Source organism: Ranitomeya variabilis, chromosome 5 (assembly GCF_051348905.1).
Source record: "Ranitomeya variabilis isolate aRanVar5 chromosome 5, aRanVar5.hap1, whole genome shotgun sequence".
Lineage (NCBI taxonomy): Eukaryota > Metazoa > Chordata > Amphibia > Anura > Dendrobatidae > Ranitomeya > Ranitomeya variabilis.
The window spans coordinates 328,294,045-328,321,195 of record NC_135236.1 but is presented as its reverse complement, the minus strand read 5'-3'; the positions used below and the strand labels follow the sequence as shown (position 1 = coordinate 328,321,195).

Below are 27,151 nucleotides of genomic sequence, written 5' to 3'. Positions count from 1 at the left end.
TGCTAAAAATATATTTTGATTAATGCAAATGCATATTACTCTGTAGATTATCTCTGGAGAATATGCCAATACTAAGGAATGTAAGTCTGCTATTGAAATGTTAGCGCGTCGCCTTCAGCGAAAGCATTGCAGCAAGAAGTTCTAGAACTTTATTTTAAGATTTCTGTTATTTACTGTATAGTCCTGTTCCTCTACTATTCCTCCTAGAAACATGGGAATACATTAGCAAATGGGCGTAAGGTGTGTCCCCCAGTCACTGCCACACTGTGCAGGTATACACCGCTTTAACAGGAGAAATGAGAACGCCTAGTGGCTAATTTATTCATAGATTTCTATGAGGAATAACAGAGGAATGGTAGAGTTGGGAGTAAAGGTGCCCAAGATGTGCTAGTTCATGAAGCAAACGGATGTTTATTAATGTAATCTTGTTTGGAGTAGTGATTGGACTTCATTAAAAGGAATCTGTCATCCCTCCCCTCTAAAAATCAATTTAAGCTAATAACCCGTATAGGGGACTTGCCTCCTATAAAAGTCATGCCTGTAGAGTAGTTTCTTTTATGCTCTTGGTGTGGCCAAACTCTGAACCGTTCCGCCCCTTGGTTTGCTCCTTCTCGTACCCTGCACCGACACTGCGTACGTTGCTTGTTCCTGTCTGCAGCGGCCACTTAAGACATTGTGCAGTGTCGGCTCCCACTGTCAGTCTAGGGAGAGTTTGCTCTGGCCAAGCAAGCGCTGTCAATCATCAAAGGAGGACGGGTAGAACTGTGCTCCGAGAGTTTGCCCATGGCTGGGGGGCACGGAGCACCCTCATTTGCTTAATCTTCTCTGCAGATTTCAGCTGATTCCCCAGTTAAACACCACGGCATCTATTAATGTTGTTAATGGTCACTGCTTACAATGTTTTTTTTTTGTGTTTCACAGACTTTTGTTTTTATTTCTTTCCAGACTAATCTCCGGTGTAAAAGTATGTTTTGCTTCTCTTCTGGTTTTTATTTCCTGGTTTTAGGATGCTAAAGGGGTTATCAAACGTTATTTATTTTTTTAAACACCTGCAATTGTTCGAAGACAAAACAACCCTTCCTTATTCTCCTGACAATTCAGTATAGTATCTCTGGCAGTCCGTCTGGTGTTTGATTACATGAAGCCAGCATGTGACCGTTGTATCCAATCAGTGGCCACCGCAGTGCACCATGATGCCCGCAGTATGGCATGCCATCCCTGTGGCCACTGATTGCCTGCCACCTGGAGGACTTCTGCTGCTTCTATTCTGAATTGCTGGGGAAAAGAAAAGCATGGGCTATTTTTTAATCAAGTTATGTTAAATACCGCTTGCAGATTTTATTAACCCCTTTAATATTGGCTATAGTCTCCACCATAGTCCTTTAGGGTGAAATGAAATATTTCCTTTTGAAGTGGACATGTTATCAGTATATAAAAATGGTCTGTGAATAATACTCATACATGGTTTGTCTACTATTACAGCTGTACTCCATTAAAGTAAATGTGGATGAGCTGCAATACCGCGCACACAATGCACAGATGAGTTGCTGGTTGTTTTCATTTTTTTACTGTTTGGAGAAAGCCGTTACGATTTTATAATTTAAACAGAACCATGCTATTAAACGGCAGATGTGGGGTTAATCTGCAGGTTGCAGAGATTGGGTATAAAAACACAGCCGAGTGCAGCTATGGTGTACTGTGCAGCTCCCATAGAAGTGAATAGGCGTTAGGTAGACCGCGTAGAAAAGTGAGGTGTGCTTTTATCGTAACTCCTGAGTTACTGAAACTGCAGAGCCCACTGCACTCCATGCCGTCATGTGGACTGTATGCCAGTGGTGCCTAAGGCCGTCGCGTGGACTGTATGCCAGTGGTGCCTAAGGCCGTCACGTGGACTGTATGCCAGTGGTGCCTAAGGCCGTCGCGTGGACTGTATGCCAGTGGTGCCTAAGGCCGTCGCGTGGACTGTATGCCAGTGGTGCCTAAGGCCGTCGCGTGGACTGTATGCCAGTGGTGCCTAAGGCCTCGCGTGGACTGTATGCCAGTGGTGCCTAAGGCCGTCGCGTGGACTGTATGCCAGTGGTGCCTAAGGCCTCGTGTGGACTGTATGCTTGTACAGCAAGCTTAAGTAGGGGCCTCAGACAGCGTTGCATGTTGGGAGTTTCTGCTGACTTATAAAATGGAGTGCTCAGCATGTGAATAGCTAAGATGACATGAGCAGTTTGTATTCGATCAGCCATTCATGCTGACTTGTCCACTTCAAAGTTGTAGTCTGTAGTGTGACCTTCTCCTTGATAGTTGGTGACAAAGGCTGCCCATTAATCACATAGTATAGATGTTTTTCAGTAGTGGTGTGTTTATAGGAAACTTTGATAGAAGCAATTTGCTGTCCACAAAGCTCGGATTCATCATCACATTTAGCAATGACACTGACTGCTGATCATTTTCCTTCTTTTCAGGATGTTTGATGTTGGCGGCCAAAGATCTGAAAGAAAAAAGTGGATTCATTGCTTTGAGGGAGTTACTGCAATCATTTTCTGTGTGGCACTGAGTGATTACGACTTGGTCCTAGCTGAAGATGAAGAAATGGTGAGTATGAAGGTTGCAAACTGCAGAAGGTGCCAACTACCTGTAGAGGGAATTTCTAGGCTTTGTGGATTATACTTACAGCTATCTGCTACATTCAGATACATTGCTTTATTTAACCTTTTACTTGACTCTCTGCTTTGTCTTTTGTTTGTTTTTTTTAAACCACTTTTAACCCCTTAACGACCGCCGATACGCCTTTTAACGGCGGCCGCTAAGGGTACTTAAACCACAGCGCCGTTAATTAACGGCGCTGTGGAAAAAGTGAATAGCGCCCCCCAGAGTCGGATTTTCTCTGGGGTCTCGGTTGCCGAGGGTAGCCGAGACCCCAGAGAACATGATTCGGGGGGTTTTTACCGACCCCCGAGTTCCGATCGCCGGTAATTAACCGTTTACCGGCGGTCGCAACAAAAAAAAAAAAAACGCGATTTGCCGTTTAATTTCTCTGTCCTCCGATGTGATCGCACATCGGAGGACAGAGAAATGTGGTCCCCGATGGCCCCCAATAGCCCCCCAATACTTACCTACCTCCCCCGGTGCTCCTCGTGTCTCCCCATGGGCGCCGCCATCTTTTTTCCGGGAAAAAATGGCGGGCGCACGCGCAGTGCGCCCGCCGCCCGGCACCCGGATGTTCTTTGGGGTCTCGGCTGCCGGGGGTAGCCGAGACCCCAAAGAACATGATCGGGGTCGATTTGCACCGACCCCTGCTTTGCGATCGCCGGTAATTAACAGTTTACCGGCGACCGCAAAAAAAAAAAAAAAAAAAAAAGCGATCAGTTATTTCTCTGTCCTCTGATGTGATCGCACATCAGAGGACAGAGAAATAGGGGGATTCGGGGACCCTATCATACTCACCCGGGGTCCCTGGGTCCTCTTCTGTCTTCTCCTGCCAGCCGGCTTTTTCATCATGGCGGGCGCATGCGCAGTGCGCCCGCCATCTGCTGCCATCTGCCGGCCGGCAGGAGAAGACAAGTTGGGGCTAAAATTAGGGTTAGGGTTAGGGTTAGAGTTAGGGTTAGGGTTAGAGTTAGGGTTAGGGTTAGAGTTAGGGTTAGAGTTAGGGTTAGGGTTGGGGCTAAATTTAGGGTTAGGGCTAGGGTTAGGCTACTTTCACACTAGCGTTTTTTGGCTTCCGTCGCAATGCGTCGTTGGAGAAAAAACGCATCCTGCAAAAGTGCTTGCAGGATGCGTTTTTTCTCCATTGGCTTGCATTAGCGACGCATTGCGACGGATTGCCACATGTCGCATCCGTCGTGCGACGGATGCGTCGTGCTTCGGCGGACCGTCAACACAAAAAAAACTACATGTAACTTTTTTGTGCAACGTGTCCCACATATTTCAGTGCCACGTATTTAAGTGACACGTGCCACGTATCAAAGTGCCACGTGCCACATATTTCAGTGCCACGTATCAAAGTGCCACGTGCCACGTATCAAAGTGCCACGTGCCACGTATCAAAGTGCCACGTGCCACGTATCAAAGTGCCATGTGCCACGTATCAAAGTGCCACGTGCCACGTATCAAAGTGCCACGTGCCACATCTTTCAGTGCCACGTGCCACGTATTTAAGAGACACGTGCCACGTATCAAAGTGCCACGTGCCACATATTTCAGTGCCACGTATCAAAGTGCCACGTGCCACGTATCAAAGTGCCACGTGCCACGTATCAAAGTGCCACGTGCCACGTATCAAAGTGCCACGTGCCACGTATCAAAGTGCCACGTGCCACGTATCAAAGTGCCACGTGCCACATCTTTCAGTGCCACGTATTTAAGAGACACGTGCCACGTATCAAAGTGCCACGTGCCACATATTTCAGTGCCACGTATTTAAGTGACACGTGCCACGTATCAAAGTGCCACGTGCCACATATTTCAGTGCCACGTATCAAAGTGCCACGTGCCACGTATCAAAGTGCCACGTATCAAAGTGCCACGTGCCACGTATCAAAGTGCCACGTGCCACGTATCAAAGTGCCACGTGCCACGTATCAAAGTGCCACGTGCCACATATTTCAGTGCCACGTGCCACGTATCAAAGTGCCACGTGCCACGTATCAAAGTGCCACGTGCCACATCTTTCAGTGCCACGTGCCACGTATTTAAGAGACACGTGCCACGTATCAAAGTGCCACGTATCACGTATTTCAGTGCCACGTATTTAAGTGACACGTATCACGTATAAGTGCCACGTGTCACGCATTTAATTGCCACATATTTAAGTGCCACGTATCAAGATTTTCCATGGAGAACAGACACATCCAGAGATATGTCAGCTCTCCACGGCTGCAGCAACACACTGACAGGAGCCATAGTTCCTGTCGGTGTGTCACTGCGCATGCGCGAGCGAGTTTACCGGCGGTCATTGACCCCGGCACTCTCGCTTAACGGCAGTGCTGCGTGGGAAAGTTCAACGCAGCTGTACTGCTGTTAACCGAGACGCCGGAGTCATTGAACTCCGGAACAGTACGCGATACACTGCTAGGAGCTTCGCTCCTGGCAGTGTATCGCCGGAGAGCAGCCGATCGGCGTGGGACACTCGTTTTATGGATTCTGCGGACAGGGAGTATGAATTTGGTTTATTATTTTTGGATTTTTTCCTGGAGGATCGAGGGCTTCGCCTACAAGTGTGCTGTTGGTGAGTATATACTCTGTGTTATATGTTGTATGTACTGTGTGTCATGTATGTGTATTGTGTGTAGGTGTTTTGTGTAACTTTACAATTGTGCTAAGTCGCCGGACACAGGGACAACTCTCCCATCCTAATACCGGATGGGAGTAGTAGTCCCATACGGCGACTTAGCACAATGGTGGCACTAGCGTCGCATGGGGACACACACACGCACACACACGCACACACACACACACAGAAGGACTCCATGCTGCTTCACTGGGGGGCGGGGGCTTCCCTCTTCCTGTCCGACGTCACGTCCGGTCCTGGGTGTCAACCCCTCCGTACAAAGACGCCGACACCCAGGACAAAGGTGCTGTGTGTGGAAGGTAATATGGGGCCCTAGGGGGATACGCAGACACGCCGCTGCGTAAAGAATTGACATGTCAATTCTTTTTACGCCGGCGTGTTTGCAGACAAAAGCGCCGCGTTTTTTTGCGGTGTGTCTGAACGGCAAAGTGAATTTCTCATTCACTTTGCCGGCAGACGAAAATGACATTGCGCATTTTTGAAAAGCGCCCGCAAAATAGCGCTCAAAAATGCGCTATGTCTGAAAGTAGCCTAAGGCTTCTTTCACACTTGCGTCGGTACGGGGCGGTCGCAATGCGTCGGCCCGATGTACCGACGCACGTTGTGAAAATTGTGCAAAACGTGGGCAGCGGATGCAGTTTTTCAACGCATCCGCTGCCCAGTCTATGTCCTGGGGAGGAGGGGGCAGAGTTACGGCCACGCATCCGCGGAAATGTTTAGGTACATCAGGGGGTCTCCAAACACGACAGCCAATTTTGCGCTAAAAAAGTCAAATGGTACTCCCTCCCTTCTGAGCTCTGCCGTGCGCCCAAACAGTGGTTTACCCCCACATATGGGGCATCAGCGTACTCGGGATAAATTGGACAACAACTTTTGGGGTCCAATTTCTCCTGTTACCCTTGTGAAAATAAAAACTTGGGGGCTAAAAATCTTTTTTGTTGGAAAAAAATATATTTTTTTATTTTCACTACTCTGCATTATAAATTTCTGTGAAGCACTTGAGCTTTCAAAGTTCTCACCACATATCTAGATAAGTTCCTTAGGGGGTCTAGTTTCCAAAATTTGGTCACTTGTGGGGGTTTCTACTGTTTAGGTACATTAGGGGTCTGCAAACGCAACATAACGCCCGCAGACAATTCTATCAAAGTCTGCATTGCAAAATGGCGCTCCTTCCCTTCCGAGCTCTGCCGTGCGCCCAAACAGTGGTTTACCCCCACATATGGGGTACCAGCATACTCAGGACAAATTGGACAACAACTTTTGGGGTCCAATTTCTCTTGTTACCCTTGTGAAAATAAAAATTTGGGGGCTAAAAAAATCTTTTTTGTGGGAAAAAAAATATTTTTTATTTTCACTACTCTGCATTATAAACTTCTGTGAAGCACTTGGGCATTCAAAGTTCTCACCACATATCTAGATAAGTTCCTTGGGGGGTCTATTTTCCAAAATGGGGTCACTTGTTGGGGGTTTCTACTGTTTAGGTACATTAGGGGTCTGCAAAGGCAACATAACGCCCGCAGACAATTCTATCAAAGTCTGCATTCCAAAATGGCACTCCTTCCCTTCCGAGCTCTGCCATGCGCCCAAACAGTGGTTTACCCCCACATATGGGGTACCAGCATACTCAGGACAAATTGGACAACAACTGTTGGGGTCCAATTTCTCTTGTTACCCTTGTGAAAATAAAAACTTGGGGGCTAAAAAATCTTTATTGTTAAAAAATATATATTTTTTATTTTCACGACTCTGCATTATAAACTTCTGTGATGCACTTGGGCATTCAAAGTTCTCACTAAACATCTAGATAAGTTCCATGGGGGGTCTAGTTTCCAAAATGGGGTCACTTTTGGGGGGTTTCTGCTGTTTAGGCACATCAGGGGCTCTCCAAACGCGACATGGCGTCCGATCTCAATTCCAGTCAATTTTGCATTGAAAAGTCAAATGGCGCTCCTTTGCTTCCGAGCTCAGCCATGCGCCCAAACAGTGGTTTACCCCCACATATGGGGTGTCGGCGTACTCAAGACAAATTGTACAACAGCTTCTGGGGTCCATTTTCTCCTGTTACCCTTGGTAAAATAAAAATTTGGAGGCAAAAAGATCATTTTTGTAGAAAAAATGCGATTTTTTTATTTTCACGGCTCTACGTTATAAACTTCTGTGAAGCACCTGGGGGTTTAAAGTGCTCACCACACATCTAGATAAGTTCCTTAAGGGGTCTAGTTTCCAAAATGGTGTCATATGTGGGGGGTCTCTACTGTTTAGGCACATCAGCGGCTCTCCAAACGTGACATGGCGTCCGATCTCAATTCCAGCCAATTCTACATTGAAAAAGTAAAACGACACTCCTTCTCTTCCAAGCTCTGCGGTGCGCCCAAACAGTGGTTTACCCCCATATATGGGGTATCGACGTACTCAGGAGAAATTGCAAAACAACTTTTGTGGTCTAATTTCTCCTGTTACCCTTGTGAAAATAAAAATTTGGGGGCAAAAAGATCATTTTTGTAGAAAAAATGAGATTTTTTATTTTCACGGCTCTACGTTATAAACTTCTGTGAAGCACTTGGGGGTTCAAAGTGCTCACCACACATCTAGATAAGTTCCTTGGGGGGTCTAGTTTCCAAAATGGTATCACTTGTGGGGGGTTTCCACTGTTTAGGCACATCAGGGACTCTCCAAACGCGACATGGCATCCGATCTCAATTCCAGCCAATTCTGCATTGAAAAAGTCAAACGGTGCTCCTTCACGTCCAAGCTCTGCGGTGCGCCCAAACAGTGGTTTACCCCCATATATGGGGTATCGACGTACTCAGGAGAAATTGCACAACAACTTTTGTGGTCTAATTTCTCCCGTTACCCTTGTGAAAATAAAAATTTGGGGGCAAAAAGATCATTTTTGTAGAAAAAATGAGATTTTTTATTTTCACGGCTCTACGTTATAAACTTCTGTGAAGCACTTGGGGGTTCAAAGTGCTCACCACACATCTAGATAAGTTCCTTGGGGGGTCTAGTTTCCAAAATGGTATCACTTGTGGGGGGTTTCCACTGTTTAGGCACATCAGGGACTCTCCAAACGCGACATGGCATCCGATCTCAATTCCAGCCAATTCTGCATTGAAAAAGTCAAACGGTGCTCCTTCACTTCCAAGCTCTGCGGTGCGCCCAAACAGTGGTTTACCTCCACATATGGGGTATCGACGTACTCAGGAGAAATTGCACAACAACTTTTGTGGTCTAATTTCTCCTGTTACCCTTGTGAAAATAAGAATTTGTGGGCGAAAAAATCATTTTTGTGAAAACAAATGCGATTTTTTATTTTCACGGCTCTACGTTATAAACTTCTGTGAAGCACTTGGGGGTTCAAAGTGCTCACCACACATCTAGATAAGTTCCTTGGGGGGTCTAGTTTCCAAAATGGTGTCACTTGTGGGGGGTTTCCACTGTTTAGGCACATTAGGGGCTCTCCAAACGCGACATGGCGTCCGATCTCAATTCCAGCCAATTCTGCATTGAAACAGTCAAACGGTGCTCCTTCACTTCCAAGCTCTGCGGTGCGCCCAAACAGTGGTTTACCTCCACATATGGGGTATCGGCGTACTCAGGAAAAATTGCACAACAAAATTTGTGGTTAAATTTCTGTTTTTACACTTGTGAAAATTAAAAAAAATGGTTCTGAAGTAAAATGTTTGCAAAAAAAAGTAAAATGTTAATTTTTTTCTTCCACATTGTTTTAGTTCCTGTGAAGTACGTAAAGGGTTAATAAACTTCTTGAATGTGGTTTTGAGCAGCTTGAGGGGTGCAGTTTTTAGAATGGTGTCACACTTGGTTATTTTCTATCATATAGACCCCTCAAAATCACTTCAAAGGTGATGTGGTCCCTAAAAAAAACATGGTGTTGTAAAAATGAGAAATTGCTGGTCAACTTTTAACCCTTATAACTCCCTAACAAAAAAAAAAATTGTTTCCAAAATTGTGCTGATGTAAAGTAGACATGTGAGAAATGTTATTTATTAACTATTTTTTGTGACATATCTCTCTGATTTAAGGGCATAAAAATACAAAGTTTGAAAATTGCAAAATTTTAAAAATTTTCGCCATATTTCCATTTTTTTCATAAATAATCGCAAGTAATATCGAAGAAATGTTACCACTAACTTGAAGTACAACATGTCACGAAAAAACAATCTCAGAATCAGCGGGATCCGATAAAGCGTTCCAGAGTTATAACCTCATAAAGTGACACTGGTCAGAATTGTAAAAATTGGCTCGGTCATTAAGTACCAAATTGGCTCTGTCACTAAGGGGTTAAAATGTCCATCTATTTTGTTTCATCATTTTAAAGGGGTGGTCTTTTTTCAGAAAAACTTTTTTAAAAATTCTACTTTACTTGCTCGTCCTCCCCAGGTCCAGCACTGAATCTCCTACCCTGCTTTTTAGTGTCGGTGTTAGCGGCTTTGGCCAAGTTGACGGCCAAGTGTGTGTGTGTTTTTTGTTTTTGTTTTAAAACTAACAGTAGCCAGGGAACAGAGCTTTTCCAAAAATGGAAAACCCCTTTAAGCAAATGTTACTATAGCAATGTTGAACTTTGCATTTCTCTCCTTGAGGAATTTGCCCTCTGCCCTTTTTATCTGTTCCTGATGGCTGTGAACATGGCCAGACCTCCCTCCATATAGCCGTGCATTTACAGACCGGGGCATTAAAAATGTATTGAATGCTTGAGACGCGTGGGTCTAACCACAAGGATTCTCTCAGAGTATAATGATTGGGCTGCCTTGTAGCACATGAGTGAGCTAATATTAGTGGAGAAGAACGACAGAGAAATCGTCTGACCTCACCAGATCACCATAAAAAAGTGTTAGGTGTCGAGTTCCCGCCACTGCACAGGAGGAATCCCCAGTTGTGTCTTCTGCAGTCTCCCTTTCAATCTCGGCCACAGAGGATCCTGCTCAGCAGAAACGTCTGTCCTAGCGTCTTGCTCAGACTTGAGCTGTGCATCTGGTTGCTGCTACCTCTACAGGTTCAGCTATAGCAACCAGCGGGAAGCTGCCCGGGAGACTACCACTCATTGGTGGTCGGAGGTCACATGCCCATGTCCTCAAGCGCGTCCGGATTGGCTCACTACCAAGGTCCTTGCGGACTGGCATCTATAAAAGGATCTCACGGCCGTGCGCTAGTAGAGTCCAAACATGTGAGGTGTGTGTATGTCTCTGGTGCAAGCTCCTAATGATCCCCTACCCTCTTGTTGTGTATGCGTTTAGGGAGATTGGAGTAAAAGACAGCGCCGAGTAGTGGCATTGCCAGCGCGACGCCATGCGCATAGTAAGTCCAGTCCGGCTCTAACCCCAACGTCCTAGGAGTCTTGCGCTAAGTTTGCTGTGCCCTGTGACAGCTAACAAGGAACAGCGTCTTTATACTTCTTTGCAGCGGTTCTGTGAATTATCAGAGGTCGCTGCAGTTCACACCGGGTGACGTTTAACCCGCGTGTGTTCGTTGTTCACCCAACATCTGGTTCCGATCTCACATAGCAGCAGCTAACATCTCTGCACGGTTGACCCCGAGTTGTGAACGCACCTAATTATATTTTATTTTGGTGCCTTCCACCAACCCTAACAGAAGGTGCAGGCAGTGTTGCCACACGTGGTCGTCTTCCCATTTTGGAGCATATGACACCACATGACGACCCGCAAACATGCAATTACACGGAAAGTGTTTACAGCGTCTTCACTTATAAAGTTGTAAACTCTTTTTTTTTTTTTTTTTTTTTTTTTGTCATAAGGACTTTTTGTGACCTTTTCACACTGATTGTAAGCTGAACCTCATACCTTGGATAGCTTGGCCCTGCAAGACGTTGCTGACTTATTTGAAAAGACAGATTTTGTTCAGTATATTTCTTAACTTGTCTGCTAGCTGCTATTCTGAATTAAATGAGTTTTCCAGACTTCTTATATTGATGAGCGATTCTTAAAGGGTCCCCCATGCCCTCCAGCAACATTAACATATACATGACTACATGCCCTGCCTAACAAGCTCTGTAATGCTACTTGCTGAAATCTATGCTTCAAGGGGTATTCCCACCTCCAAGATCCTTTCCCAATATGTAGTAGGTGTAATAATAATATTGGCACATACCTACAATTAGAAAGGTAGAATATTTTTTCTGATTTGCTAGGTCTCTTGCCTTATGTGCAGTCATTGCGGGACCTTAGGTATCCATGGTTACGACCACTGATATAGTTAGCTAGTTGTTAGTGTCCGTAACCATGGATACCTAAGGTCCTGCAATGCCTGCACATGAGGAAAGACATAGCGAATCAGAAAAACTATACTACATTTCTAATTGGAGGTATGTGGTGATATTTTTTATTATTATTAATTCTACTACATATTGCGATAGGATCCTAGAGACGGGAATACCCATTTAAAGAAAGCAGTTTTAACCTCTGCTAATTAATTAGGGCTTTGACTAGTCGATGGGGCTTTAGTTTCCCCAGATTAGTCAGCCCTCTTACCATGTTATCACATCCCTGTGGGTGTTATAAAATAATTTGCACAAGTTGGTGTCATCAGCAGCTCCTCCAAATCTCGCACATACGCTCGGCTCATTTCGGCAGCATCACTGCGCCACTGTAGCCAGGTGTACGCTCCCATCTTCAGAGGCGCACTGAGCGTGACCGGAAGTGCAGAAGACTGCATGCACAGTGTGCCTCTGAAGCCGGAGAATTGTACACCTGGATACAGATGATGCCAAAATGAGCAGCGTGAGATTTGCAGGGGCTGGCGCTGATACTGTCCCATGTAAATTGTTATCACGCACAGAGAGTGATAACATGGAAAGACTAGTCTGGGGATACAAATGCCGTATCGACTAGTCAAAGCCCTAATTAACATTCGAAAAGCAGAGGTTAAGTGTACTTTCTTTAAACATAGATTTGAGTAAATAGCATTATACAGGGGTGGATAGGCTGAGAATGTAGGCATATATGTTAATGCTGCTGGGTAGGATGGCATGAAGAAACTGACGGGTTCCCTTTAAAAATGTACAATTGGAAACACAATGTAGTTAAAGAGAGCCTAATTTCCAAGGCTTAAATCGATCTGCTCCCTACACATTGTAGTAGAAAACCTCCTTTAATGGACGTCATCAAAATCAGATTTTTGCAGGTTGTGGACCCTCTACCGCTCAGCTGTTTGCAGGTCCAGCTGCAGCCATAATCTGTGTATGGGGTCTGAACAACAGAGATCCTCACACTGTGCAGAGGCCGTTCCGAAGTATTGCAGCTCTGTTCCCATTGACTTCAGTAGGAGCTAAGCTGCCGTAGCTGAGAGTGGCCACTACACAGAGTGAGTAGCTGTAGTGTTTGGCTCTGTTCATTCATTACATTCTGTTGTGGCTGAAGCTGAAATGGCTGTCGGTGCGTGTGCCAAGAATCGGACTCCCGACAATCTGTTGTTGATGACCGATCTTCAAAATAAATCATTAATATAGCCAGCTTGGACAACTCCTTTAAGCTCTTGGGTGTCAGAATTACTGATGTGTTGAATACCTCAACCAAAGAGGATTCAAGAATAGAACTATACTAGAATTTATTACTGACATGACTCTCAGGTTATTGACATTATATGGTTAAAAACTAGTGTCCTGTATAAATGGCACATAGCTTAAAAAACAGTAGTGGGCAATACCTACTGCAAATCATCAGCGCTGTGTGCTCCAGGGATCTGTGGGATTTAAAAAAGCTTTGTCTTCCAGAAACAGCTCCACACTTGTCCACAGGACATGTCTGGTAGTACCTCGGAGCTCCATTGAAGGGAATGGGAACTGCAATAAGGCACATAACCTCTACACAATAGACAATGCATTTATTACAGTATACCTTAGTCTGTCCTGTTCTTTGATGGATTTAATGAGTAAAGATCCTTGTTTCTCAGTTCTTCGTAGTTTAACCCTTTATAAATTGTCATCATCTTATTTATGAAAAGCCCTTTGTTCTTTACTTTTTTATGAAGTGTATGTTTTACGTCACATCAAGAAATTGTACTGTTTATTGCCTTTTTGGTGATTTAAATTTTCTTGTTCCTATGTTTAGAACCGAATGCACGAAAGTATGAAACTCTTCGACAGCATCTGCAATAACAAGTGGTTTACAGACACCTCCATTATCCTTTTCCTAAACAAAAAAGATCTGTTTGAAGAAAAAATCAAGAGGAGTCCGCTAACAATTTGTTACCCAGAATATGCAGGTACGTTTCTGCCTTCTGCTGATACGTGGAGCATACTGAATCTCATGTCTGGTCCTTGCCTGAGCCCTTCTAGTGGGATCTACAGTCTCGTGTCCTTCGCCTTTAAGGCCCCAACTCATCAAAGCAATTATGGCAGAATAAATTGCATTGAAAATTTTCAAACGTTTTGTAACACATTTTTAAGCTAGTTCTGGACACCTCAGCCAAAAGGGGCCCATGGTTATCGCAACGCCCGCACATCTAATTTTAAGACTAGGTGCAGCATGTCTTGCATCAGAAATCTTACTCCAGTCTCAAAACGCCGTTGTATTGAGTGAGAACAAGCACTAAAAGTCTGCACGTTACACATGTATGCAGCTCAATACTTGTGGTCATGTGACCTCACGGGCAACATCTGGATATCCTGACAGTGTGCAGTGTACACGCTGCAAGGGTTCAGAATTCTGCATTCATATAAAGTGACAGAAGACGGGACACCCCTTTTAAAGGGGTTGTGCATTACTAGAATAACCCCTTATTAATCTGAATGTTTTCCCCCGTTAAAATGAAAAAAACAAACACAAATACTCGCTTCCTCTGCTGGCGCCATTCCAGTGGTGGGTGCAAGTCTCATGTGAACCCCGGGAACAAGAGTGCTGGAATGATGTCGGCACGGGAAGTGAGAGTAGGTGTTTTTATTTTAACGGGGGGCAATCATTCAGATTGACAAGGGGTTGTCCTAGTAGTGGAAAACCCTTTTAAGGTGTACATTCTTCTTGTATAGATGTCAGCCAGACCCGTTCAACCGACAACTCTTCCATCTCCCGTTTATACAGAAACATAGGCTTGGGAGAGTGTTCATGTGTTGTCAATGAAGAGCTGAGAGACCCTCAGCCTGACTGGTAGTGACTAGTGATGAGCGAATATACTCGTTACTCGAGATTTCTCGAGCACGCTCAGGGGTCCTCCCAAGTATTTTTTTTAGTGCTCGGAGAATGTTTTCCTAACCTCAGCTGAATGATTTACATCCGTTAGCCAGCATAAGTACATGTGGGGATTCCCTAGCAACCAGGCAACCCCCACATGTACTTATGCTGGCTAACAGATCTAAGTCATTCAGCTGCGGCAAGAAAAACAAAATCTCCGAGCATTAAAAAATACTCGGAGGACCCCCGAGCGTGCTCGAGAAATCTCAAGTAACGAGTATGTTCACTCATCACTAGTAGTGACTGATCTCCCAGGAGAACAAACGGATCTGGCTTTTGAGATCTAACATCCTGATCCTCATCTCCTCCGATATCTTTCAGGGAAATCCGGGAGGCTCTCGTACACATAAGGTGGTGGTCAGCTACTCCTGCCTAAATGTTTTGCCTTTGATGCAGACTACTTGGATGCTGTGATTTTATTTTTTTTTCTTCCTTATTAAAAAGTGTAAAACTCAACACTTATTGACTCTACAGGTTCAAACACGTACGAAGAAGCGGCTGCATACATTCAGTGTCAATTTGAAGATCTTAACAAGAGAAAGGATACAAAGGAAATCTACACCCACTTTACATGTGCGACGGACACCAAGAACGTGCAGTTTGTGTTTGATGCAGTGACTGATGTCATCATAAAAAACAATCTCAAAGACTGTGGCCTTTTCTAAAACATGTCATTATATGGTAAGATGGTTCGATATTTACCAGGTAGAGCTACCAATGCAAATATGACTCCTGATGAGACCATTAGTTTCTTTTCTGATCCCTGTCTTTATCGGTCTGCTTAGGACTCGGATGCAATAGTAAGAGCTTGTTGGTTCAGCTTTACCCGCAGCTCATGTGTCCGCCACCTGAGCTGCAATTGAAAACTCGATCCCTTTTGTAGCTTATTGTTCAAGGTTATATGGACCCTTGAGTTGTTAATTCAATATGATCTATCACACAGCCCAGTTACTAGTGTATAGCATAAATTGATATAAGGCCATACATGAAAAGTTTATTTTTTTAATTTATTTTCTTTTTGGGGGTATAATAGGGGTGGTTCAGAGACCGAGATTAAGAACAGTTTTCACTGTGTAATAAATCCCCAGTATTTCATACATCTAATGATGCTTATATCTACTTTCTCCTGTAGATTGCATTTGACTTCACCCTGTTATAGCTTGATGGCTTTTGGAGTGATTTAAGACTCAATGAACGGCGGACCAGTACTGTACTTTGCCAGTTTTATTAGCTTTATTTATGTTCATGTCTTGTAAATTTTCCGAAGTAACCGCTATTTCCTAGGCCACACAATGGAGAAGGTATCTTGATTGTATGTATACTGTAATTGTAGGAATGTTATTTGTACAGACATTGAACAGAATATTTTAATAATTTGAATTGTTTAAAAAAGAAAACAAGAAAAAAAAAAGCTCCTCTGTTTTATGAAATGCAGTTAGAGGACATTTCTTTTCTCGCCTGTTAGGTTATTTAAAGAGATAATGTATATTTTATTTTAATATTTTTTTTTTCTTCCCTCTTAAGCATGCATGCTGCCTTATTCTGTGTTCTGCAATGTTTCCTTGCAAGCCTGTAAGATATAATTATGTATACTGAAGCAGAATGAGATCTGGACACCTTACAGTTGCACAATCCTGGGGCATGTAACACAGAATCATCCTGTTGGCCTGAGCCTTCACTGTGCATTTTTATTATGTAATATTCTCTTGCGCATTGCCTTACAGGTGGTGCCAAAACTGCATTTTTTTATACATTTTAAGAATCAAGTAATCTTTTATTTGTAAATAGATTTTTTTTCAGGTGTTTGTCCAGAACATTTTGTGGGCTGCTGACATGCAAACAAACATTTTGAGATGATCTTATTCTCGTTGGAAGAATCCTGTACTTGGCATGCGGACCATGGCAGTACTTTGTATAGATGAGTCAGTCTGGCATTAATTAAATTCCACATATGTGCTCCATTTTACTACACCTCAGCTTTTCCATTGAAATGTGCAGCCGGATGACTCTCCATTTGATTCCGTTTTAATGTTTGGCTTTGTGATGCTGTCTTTGTAATTGCCTCACTGTTCCTTTTAGTCTTACAGTCCTATCATTCCTTCATCCTTGCAAACTTTTTGGATGGTATTATGTTGTAAACCTCCCCACTGGAAATCAAGATATTCCTAAATCTTGTGACCATTTTTTTTTTAATATATTTTTTATTTTTTAAGACAGGTGAACTAATCCTGCACCTTTTTGAGCCATTCTAATTTTATATGGGTACTCACTAGAAAAAACATCAGCGATTGGGACACTTTTTTCATAAGATCTCCACCCTTTAGCTCACTGTAGGTTGACAGTTGACTTCACAAAGCATAAAGGTTGTTGCCTCACATTTTACCCGAAATTCACAAGTATCTTTTTTTTGTGTTGTCCAGAACTTGTAAAAAAAATAAAAATAATGAATTGTACTCATTGTTACCTTCTTCATTAAAGTTTTGTACTTCACTATATGGAATGAATTCTTGGTGATTAATAATTACTAAAGTTACAGATGAATTCTTTGTGCCTTGAATGATTTTTTTGTTTATTTAAATAAAAGTATTCAGCAGACAACCTGATACATGTTTGTAACAATGTATTGACTTATCAATGTTGTCATCTTCACCTTGTATATAATAGAGCACAGCTTTGTTCAACATTATTGATGGGTTCCTTGACTTTTTCATGTAAAACCATGTTGCTAATGAATCCTAATAAACCTTGCAGTTTTTCAGGTTTTACATCTGATCTGTTAAGTGTTTAGATATTACTTTTAGGAATATACTATTGCATGAACGTTGTGCTGAAACCAGAATTTCCCATGTGAATATTTACCAGAAATCTGGATGAGATCTGTAAGATATTTGTTGGAAACTACCTGAGCCGCTCCATTAAGTGCCAACAGTAGATCTCCAGCATCCTATACTATCTGTAGGTGTTACATAGTCACCATTCAACATCTGGGTATTCCCTGTAGATAACCTGTGGTAGTATAGCTCCCTTTGCTGCAGCTAGAAACCATAAAAATATGGCTTTGTGCCTTGGGAAAGTAGTGTGATGTCTTCACCCAATAAGGTGATAAGAATATGTGTCAGTCCTAAGAAGACAATGTAAGTAGACTAGGTAAGTCCTTAAAATAAAGGCTTTTCTGTGGCTATTTTTATGGTTTTCATGGACATTACCTTTTTGAATGAGCTTATATTAGATAAAAGTGTATCTGTTATGAGATGTGCCCCTCAAGTGGGCTCATGGACACAAAGCTTATCTCACATGAAAGATTAATCTAGAGCAGCACTAATTTTTAGTTCAGCACTATAGCCTGCTGAATGCAGTTAGGATTCTGCTTTGCGATCATCACATAACAACCAGTCATATGTGATGCAGGAAAAGGAGCGTATGAAAATCATAGATGAGCCTTCACGTCTCTGGACTTGTCTGCCAGTAAGCTGATCTGAGGTGTCATTGGTCAACAATTGCAAAAGGAGCTTCCAGCCGCTAATCTTGATTTGTGTGCCCAAATACATTCAGTGTGGCAGAACTTCTTTAAAGGGAACCTTTCAGCAGGATTGAGCACAGTAACCTACAGACAGTATGAGGTCGGCACCGTTATACTGATTAAAATGATATCTTAGGTGATGAAATCCGTCTTGTGGTTGTTGTTTCATCTGTATTTGCAGTCTAAAGTTAATGAGATTCTGGGTCGGCCTGTGGGGGGGGTTCATTATGTAGTGCTCTGCTTACATATTCATCTGTATGGCTTATGGCTTTACATACTGTATATCTTATTGCTTGGTAAAAAAAATATATTCATCATGCAGGCGGCAGCACCTGCACTGTTGCATGATCGGATGTATAATATTCATTTTATTTAGTAATATAAATTTCTTGAGGGGAAAAAAATGTCTTCCTCAAAATGGCGCCGACCATGCCTGCACAGTAGTTTGGAATGCAATAGATGGCTACTGCATTGGCGCCGCCACAAACAGTGTCTTTTTTTTTTTTCTTTGGAAAGGGCAGGTGGTGAACCAGGGTCATGGTCTGTCCATGTTCATTAAGGAGCATGAGTAGCGAAGGCTGACCATACTTGATCAGTCGACGTGCACATGCTGACTCCAGTCCACTGCTGAACACACCTACCATGGACATATGAGCATTAGTACCTCAACATGGAGTTATAGAATTAGCTGGCCTGATTTGATGACCACGTTTCATTTTTATATATATTTTGTACATATACATTATGTTGATAGCTGGGTTCACGTGCGTACTCCACTGCGTTGTGGAACTAGTAAACGAAGCCTTTAGGACAATGAGCCAGCTAGATGGGTGACAGTTTGAAGGAAATAATCAGGCCCGCTCACCTATGTGTAACATTTTTTGCTGCTTTATTAGAAAGTTAAAATGGCTACAATTCCCTAGAAATCTGTGGTACCATCAATGCGTTTCTGGCACCGTGAACTTACTGATGGTTATTTTAACTCTCCCACTGCTGTCATTTATAAGATAGTTTCTGGTTCTGGTACGCTCAGGAGCAAGCTAATTAAGTACAGGCAAATAATTTGCAAGCCTGGCTGACATCATGGGGAAGTATCATGCCTCCTGCTTAACTCCTCTCGGAAACAGAATACTATATTACAATAATATTGAAGACCGTGTATACCAGTGAGACAAGAGAGGAAACGGAAGCTTCAGGCCAAAAGGAACTTTAGTGGTGAAGCTAAACATCCACCTCAGCTTCCTATTGAAGAATTTTATTAGGGGGAAAAAAAATGAATTTTTTACCCACACTGATTTTTATCGTTTTGGATTCCCACCACTGAGAAAGAGACATGCTACTGAGTCCCATTTGCAAACTTTAAGTCTGTATAAATGTGGAAAATGACCTGGGCTGAAGTAATAAAATGGGAGAGAGGATAGAATAGTTCTTACAGAGAGGAGGAATAGAGATACAGAAAAATACATTTTATTTTACTCGCTTATATAGCGCCATTAATTCTACAGCGCTTTAAAGACATTATTGGCACAGCAGGAATCTAGATTGTGAGCCCCAATCAGTATGTGTCTTGAGCATGCGAGGAACCTGGGGCAAACCCATGCATAGACGGTGAGAACATATAAACTCCTTGCAGATGATAAAGCTTCCACGCGAAACGCGCATCAAGGGGACGCAGGGAGACAAGCGCACACTGCCACTTTCTGTGGGTAAGCTGGGTTAACTCCTTATGTCTTAGGAGTCTGGTGACAGCTGTGATTGTGTGCATATTGCTCACCAGCTCCTTCTATGTACTATTCTTATTAAACTATTTGTTCCCATGCACCCCTGGTTATTTAGGTGCCCGCTCTCTCCTTGCTGTACCAGTCTGTTTCCTCATCTTTTTCTCCTCCCTGTGCCATATTGTATGATACATTTATATGTGATACAATATATTTAATAAAATAACTTATGGTTTTTACATTTCTGGTGGTGTTTCTGTACTCCGTCCTTTTGGTTTGCATACATTTTGGGAGTATTCCACATTTCTCTATGAAATTAGGTGAATCTATATTGGGAGTGAGGTTTTTCCTCTCTTGGCCGCTGTGATATATACTGCTTTTCTGACTTTTGTTTTCTGTGTAGAAGACAGTAGTGGCAGCGTCTCCTGTGATAATAATAACACAGGTCAACAAAAAAAAAAAATTTTTCTGGTGTCCAAAATATTTTAATGAATTTGGGGTATTTTTGGGGTGCTGATTCTGAATATGCTATCAGTTTTGCCAGATTGGCTCAAGTTTTTGAGATTTTTGGTATGTTATTTATAGCACTTGTTGGTAAATGCGACGCATCATCTCATTAATTTCTTTGGATTAGTACTTGAACTGAGCAGTTCTCAATATAGTTTTGTGTTAATTAGTGTTCTAAAAGTTTGTTCATAGCTTGATTTTTGCACTAACTTTATGTTGTTGTCTGTTTTCCAGTGAAAAGCATGAACTCATCAAGAAGAAGTTGTCTTAATGATCCAGACTCATTCTGTTACATTTGTGGTGAATACACACTGCCAAAACATAGAAGAAACATAACAGACTTCGTAAAAAAAGTGTATTTTGCCTATTTTGGGGTTATGCTTGGGGACCAAGACAAGTTTTGGGCACCACACATAGTGTGCAAAGCATGTATCGAATTATTACGAAAATGGAGCAAAGGACAAAGAAAAAGCTTCAAATTTGGTGTTCCAATGGTGTGGAGAGAGCCAAAAAATCATCATGATGACTGTTATTTCTGTGCAGTGCAAGTGCAAGGATTCAATAAGCATAAGAAACGAAAATGGGAGTAACATGGAATCTGCAAGAAGGCCTGTCCCTCATTGTGAAGATGTGCCTGTACCTGTGTTTACCATAAATAACAGTCATCATGATGATTTTTTGGCTCTCTCCACACCATTGGAACACCAAATTTGAAGCTTTTTCTTTGTCCTTTGCTCCATTTTCGTAATAATTCGATACATGCTTTGCACACTATGTGTGGTGCCCAAAACTTGTCTTGGTCCCCAAGCATAACCCCAAAATAGGCAAAATACACTTTTTTTTACGAAGTCTGTTATGTTTCTTCTATGTTTTGGCAGTGTGTATTCACCACAAATGTAACAGAATGAGTCTGGATCGTTAAGACAACTTCTTCTTGATGAGTTCATGCTTTTCACTGGAAAACAGACAACAACATAAAGTTAGTGCAAAAATCAAGCTATGAACAAACTTTTAGAACACTAATTAACACAAAACTATATTGAGAACTGCTCAGTTCAAGTACTAATCCAAAGAAATTAATGAGATGATGCGTCGCATTTACCAACAAGTGCTATAAATAAGATACCAAAAATCTCAAAAACTTGAGCCAATCTGGCAAAACTGATGACATATTCAGAATCAGCACCCCAAAAATACCCTAAATTCGATGAAATATCTTTGGCACCAAAAATGCTGTTGACCAGTGTAATCTTTATATAGCGCCAACATATTTCGCAGCACTTTATAATTCTGTCTGTCCCAGCCTCATGTCTCCTGTAATGTACAGCCATGGTAGAAAGTGTTGGCAGCGTTGAAATTGTTCCAGAGAATGAAGTATTTCTCCAGGAAAAATTTTGAAATGACACGTTTTTTTCTTTTGTGTGTATTGGAACAACATTAAAAAAAAAAAAAAAAATTGAACATAATGTCACACACAACCCCAAAAAGGGCCAGATAAAATTGTTGGCGCCCTCAACTGAATTTTTGGTTGCACACACTTTGGAATAAATAACCGCAATCAATCACTTCCTATAACCATCAACAAGCTTCTTACACCTCTCAACTGGAATTTTGGACCATTCTCCTTTTGCAAACTGCTCCAGGTCATATTTGAAGGTCACCTTCTCCAAACAGCGATTTTAAGATCTCTCCATGGGTGTTCAAGGGCATTCAGATCCAGAGTCATTGTTGGCCACTTCAGAACTCTCCAGCGGTTTGTTTTCATCCATTTCTGGTTGCTTGATGAAGTATGTTTGGGGCCACTGTCTTGCTGGAAGAGCCATGACCTTGGACGCAAACCCAGCTTTCTGACACGGCATTACATTGTGACCCAAAATCCTTTGGTAATCTTCAGATTTCATGATTCCTTGCAAACTGTCAGGGCACCCAGTGCCAGAGGCAAAAAAAAAAAAAAAGACCACAACACATCTTTGAAATGCCACCATCTTTGACTGTAGGTACTTTTTTAATTTTTTTGTAGGCCTCATTCTGTTTTTGGTAAACAGTAAAATGATGTACTTTATCAAAAAACTCTATCTTGGTCTCATCTGTTGAAAAAGACTTTCCCAGAAGGATTTTAGCTTGCATATGTTTTGGCAAACTGCAGTCTAGCTCTTTTTTTTTTTGTCTTTCAAATGTCAACGGATAGTTTGCACTGATACAGATGCACCATGAGTCATTTCTTTAGAACTTGATTGTGGCTGCTTATTCGCCATCCAGACTATCCTGCGTTGCAGCTTTTCATCGAGAAATATATATATATGTCTCATCTAAGGGGCATTTCCGTCTGTCTGTCACGGAAATCCCAAGTCACTGATTGGTCGTGGCCAGCCGGCCGCGACCAATCAGCGACGGGCACAGTCCGGCCGCGAAATGGCCGCTCCCTACTCCCCTGCAGTCAGTGCCCCCTCCATACTCCCCTCCCAGGCAGCACCCGCCGCCCACATAGTGTTTTAGCAGTCCATTAAACCGACTGCGTTCCACCGCGGTGTAACGCAGTCTGTTAACGCTGCTATTAGCACTGTGTGATGAACTTTTTACTATTGATGCTGCCTACGCAGCATCAATAGTAAAAAGATATAATGTTAAAAATAATAAAAAATGGTGCTATTCTCACCTTCCGCCGTCCACTAATGCGCGCGAGCGGCGAGGCTGCCGCCAGCTTCCGTTCTCAGAGATGCATTGCGAAATTACCCAGATAACTTAGACCGCTAAGTCATGTGGGTAATTTCGCAATGCATCTCTGGGAACGGAAGCTGGCGGCAGCCTCGCACGCATCGGGACAACTTCAGTGGACGCCAGAGGGTGAGTATATAACTATTTTTTATTTTAATTCTTTTTTTAAGAGATATTGTGCCCACACTGCTGTATATTATGTGGGCTGTGTTATATACTGCGTGACTAATATATACTGCGTGGGCTGTTATTTACTGCGTGGGCTGTGTTATTTACTGCGTGGGCTGTGCTATATACTACGTGGGCTGTGTTATATACTACGTGGGCTGTGTTATATACTACGTGGCTGTGCTATATACTACGTGGCTGTGCTATATACTACGTGGCTGTACTATCAGCGACAGGCGCAGTCCGGCTGCTAATATATATATATTTTATTAATTTTTTTTTTTTTTCTCTGCCATCCAAGTCCAGGCAGATTAGTTAGCGCCATGGGCTGTGAAACTTGAAACTTCAGATTATGTTAAGCATAAACCACTCGTATAAGAGAAACCAACTATCAAATCTGTTCATGAATACCAGGTGGTTAGTAACTTAACAAAATCGGTTCATTCTTTTAGGAACGTTACTAACCGCCTGGTATTCATGAACGGATTTGATAGTTGGTTTCTCTTATACGAGTGGTTTGTACAAAAAATACCCCACTTGCTGGATACAGTCGAATATGACGGTTAGGCTCCTGCATATAAGGGACTAGTGTGTTGGTGCTCCATTGAATATATGTACTCCGCTGTTTATTAATGTTTCAGGGTATGTTCACACGTTCCTGATTTCAATCCTTTTTTTTGAGGACTAAAACCGCAGCTCTTGGCAGAAAACGCAGGTGCGTTTTTGATGCGGTTTTTTATGCAGTTTTCTCTGCAGATTGTCTGTGTTTGACACAAATAAAGCTTTAACTGCAGTGGGGGGAAAAAAAAAAAGAAATGATGTCATTTCCTTGTCCAACCCTTTTCTTCTTCCATCCTCCATTTTGGGACTAAACACCAAAATGAGTTGGACGTGTTTTGAATGACAGCGCTCCGCAGAGTGCTGAGCGTAGGCCAGATCACAGCCCGCGGATCCAGCTCTATCCAGCTATTTAAGTCTACGTTCACATTTGCGTTTTGCGCCGCATGCGTCACTGCAGCGCACGCATCCGGGCGCAGAGGACGCAGCAAGTTGCATTTTTGCTGCGTCCAAAATCAATCAAAAAAAGGACGCATGCGGCGCAAAACGCAGCGTTGTGCATGCGTTTTGCTGCGTTTTTGTTTGCGTTGTGTGTTGCGGCGCCAACGCTGCGGCGCACAACGCAAATGTGAACATAGCCTAAGTGCCACGTATTTTAGTGCCACGTATTTAAGTGCCACGTATTTAAGTGCCACGTATTTAAGTGCCACGTATCACGTATTTCAGTGCCACGTATTTCAGTGCCACGTATCACGTATTTAAGTGCCACGTATTTAAGTGCCACGTATCACGTATTTAAGTGCCACGTATTTAAGTGCCACGTATCACGTATTTAAGTGCCACGTATTTAAGTGCCACGTATCACGTATTTCAGTGCCACGTATCACGTATTTAAGTGCCACGTATCACGTATTTAAGTGCCACGTATCACGTATTTAAGTGCCACGTATTTAAGTGCCACGTATCACGTATTTAAGTGCCACGTATTTAAGTGCCACGTATCACGTATTTCAGTGCCACGTATTTCAGTGCCACGTATTTAAGTATCACGTGCCACGTATCACGTATTTAAGTGCCACGTATCACACATATATATAACGTATAACACACTGACAGGAGCCATAGTTCCTGTCGGTGTGTCACTGCGCATGCGCGGGCGAGTTTACCGGCCGTCATTGACCCCGGCACTCTCGCTTAACGGCAGTGCTGCGTGGGAAAGTTCAACGCAGCTGTACTGCAGTTAACCGAGACGCCGGAGCCATTGAACTCCGGAACAGTACGCGATACACTGCTAGGAGCTTCGCTCCTGGCAGTGTATCGCCGGAGAGCAGGGGATCTGCGTGGGACACTCGTTTTATGGATTCTGCGGACAGGGAGTATGGATTTGATTTTTTTATTTTGGGATTTTATCTAGGGGATCGAGGGCTTCGCCTACAAGTGTGCTGTTGGTGAGTATATACTCTATGTTATGTGTTGTATGTACTGTGTGTCATGTATGTGTATTGTGTGTAGGTGTTTTGTGTAACTTTACAATTGTGCTAAGTCGCCGGACACAGGGACAACTCTCCCATCCTAATACCGGATGGGAGTAGTAGTCCCATACGGCGACTTAGCACAGTGGTGGCACTAGCGTCGCATGGGGACACACACACACATACACACACACACACATACCAAATCAATCAAACGGCCGACACGATCCCCATGCGACGGTACGCCTCCATGTCTCTCCGCCCAAGCACTTCCGCCCACGCACTTCCGGCCGCTTCCCCGCACTTCCTGCTGCAGCGGTTCTGCACCACAAACCGCAATAAAACCCGCAGATATATTTTTGATCTGCGGGTTTTACTGCGGGTTTGACCTCACAATGGAGGTCTATCGGTGCAGAACCGCTGCGGTTCTGCACAAAGAAGTGACATGCTCCTTCTTTTTTCCCGCAGCTATTCAGCGCGGCTTTTTTTTTTTAAATTCAGGATCGTGTGCACAGTGGTTCCCGTTTTCCATAGGGTACATTGTACTGTACCCTGCATGGAAAAAAGCTGCGGAACCGCAGCGGCAAAACCGCTGCGGTTCCGCGGTAAAAAACGCACTGTGTGAACATGGCCTTAGTGTTTCATGTCTTATGCACCTTGCACTTTGTGGTGAATATTATTTTCGTGATATTTTTATGGATACAGATATTAAAAGTTAAACTTGTGCACATACCCTAAACATGCGATTATGCTGCAGCGCAGGTGACACGGCTGGTACCTGCCTGCAGAAGCGGTTTTTTGTTTTTTTTTCTTCAGTATGTGCAGGTATTCATTATTCAAACTAGGCGGCAGGTCAGTGACCCGTCAGAAGCCATAATTTTTAATATCTAATCAGAGCACCACTTGAACCCCCCCATTCACAGGCCGCCCTGGCGCACGAGCATATCATTAACTAAAAACTGAAACTAAAGATTAAACAACCACAAGACAGACTTAATCAACCAAGATATCATTTTAATCAGTATAACAGTGCTGACCTGACACTGTAGGTTACTGAGCAAAATCCTGCTGACAGGTTCCCTTTAAAGATGCTGATATACTCTGGAAGATAATTAATGCAGAGGAGGATAGTATATTAGAGAGTGTTTAATATAAACTGAAGGTTTGAGTGGAGAAATAGCACTTGGCGTTTAATGTAGATGAATGTAAAGTCCTGCCCTTGGACAGAGGAAATAAAATGTACAATCATGTACCAAGTGTTAAACTACTGGGTAAAAGAGTCACTAAAATAAACTTGTATATGGGTGGAGAGCAAGCTAAACTTCACTAATCAGTATCGGGCAACTTAAAATCATGAGACTTGTTTAGAGGCATAGATGCTCATGACAAGAGCATAGGGTCCAATTTATTAAGACTTACATCATAGACACTAAGTCACCGCTAATTAGGATGGATGAAGAATCTTACAACTGTTGGGCATCTCCTCCAGGTATGCTACTCCTGTCAGTGACATTTCTGATGTAATTTATGCCACTAAGGTGGTGTCATTTTCATTTATTTGTTGGACTACCCTTGCTCTGCTCATTCCCATGAAGCTCTGTGGATTTTTGAAAAGTGTTCAAAACACCTTGATGAATCAGGCCCTTAATTCTACCTCTGTACAAGTCATTAGTTGTGCTACACTTGTAATACTGCATATTTCTAATCGTATTTTCCTGACATTTTCTTAGTTGTGTTTTTACAACAAAAGCCATGGCATGTAGTCAGCTTACAACAGTCCTAGGCAAAGTGTGGCTTGCGGATCACATGCAAAAGTGACAAAAGGAAAATTGGTCGGGGAGACTATGAATTTCTGGCAATACTGATAATATACTGCATGTGGCAATGATCTGAATTTGTCCTATCTGGCTTTTTATATAGTGTGCAAGACAGAAGCCTTTTGCCAAGTAACACATCCAATCACCTATTATTTTCCATTGTGCCTGCCAAAACTGCCTGATAAACGG

At 42.9% G+C, this 27,151-nt stretch overlaps 1 protein-coding gene across 2 annotated transcripts in view; it reads left to right on the top strand.

Annotated features, from left to right (window-relative positions):
• Window positions 1-17,252, top strand: part of GNAI1 (G protein subunit alpha i1) — an 80,637-nt gene extending 63,385 nt beyond the window's left edge. The window contains exons 6-9 of one of the 2 annotated variants that reach the window (XM_077264679.1): window positions 2,457-2,586; window positions 13,369-13,522; window positions 14,962-15,168; window positions 15,620-17,252. In XM_077264679.1, the coding sequence (XP_077120794.1) occupies window positions 2,457-2,586; window positions 13,369-13,522; window positions 14,962-15,152 (475 nt within the window). In that variant the 3' untranslated portion in view covers window positions 15,153-15,168; window positions 15,620-17,252. Of the gene's footprint in view, window positions 1-2,456; window positions 2,587-13,368; window positions 13,523-14,961 lie in introns of both variants that reach the window. The other variant, XM_077264678.1, reaches the window with a different exon arrangement.
• Window positions 17,253-27,151: the final 9,899 nt, after the last annotated feature.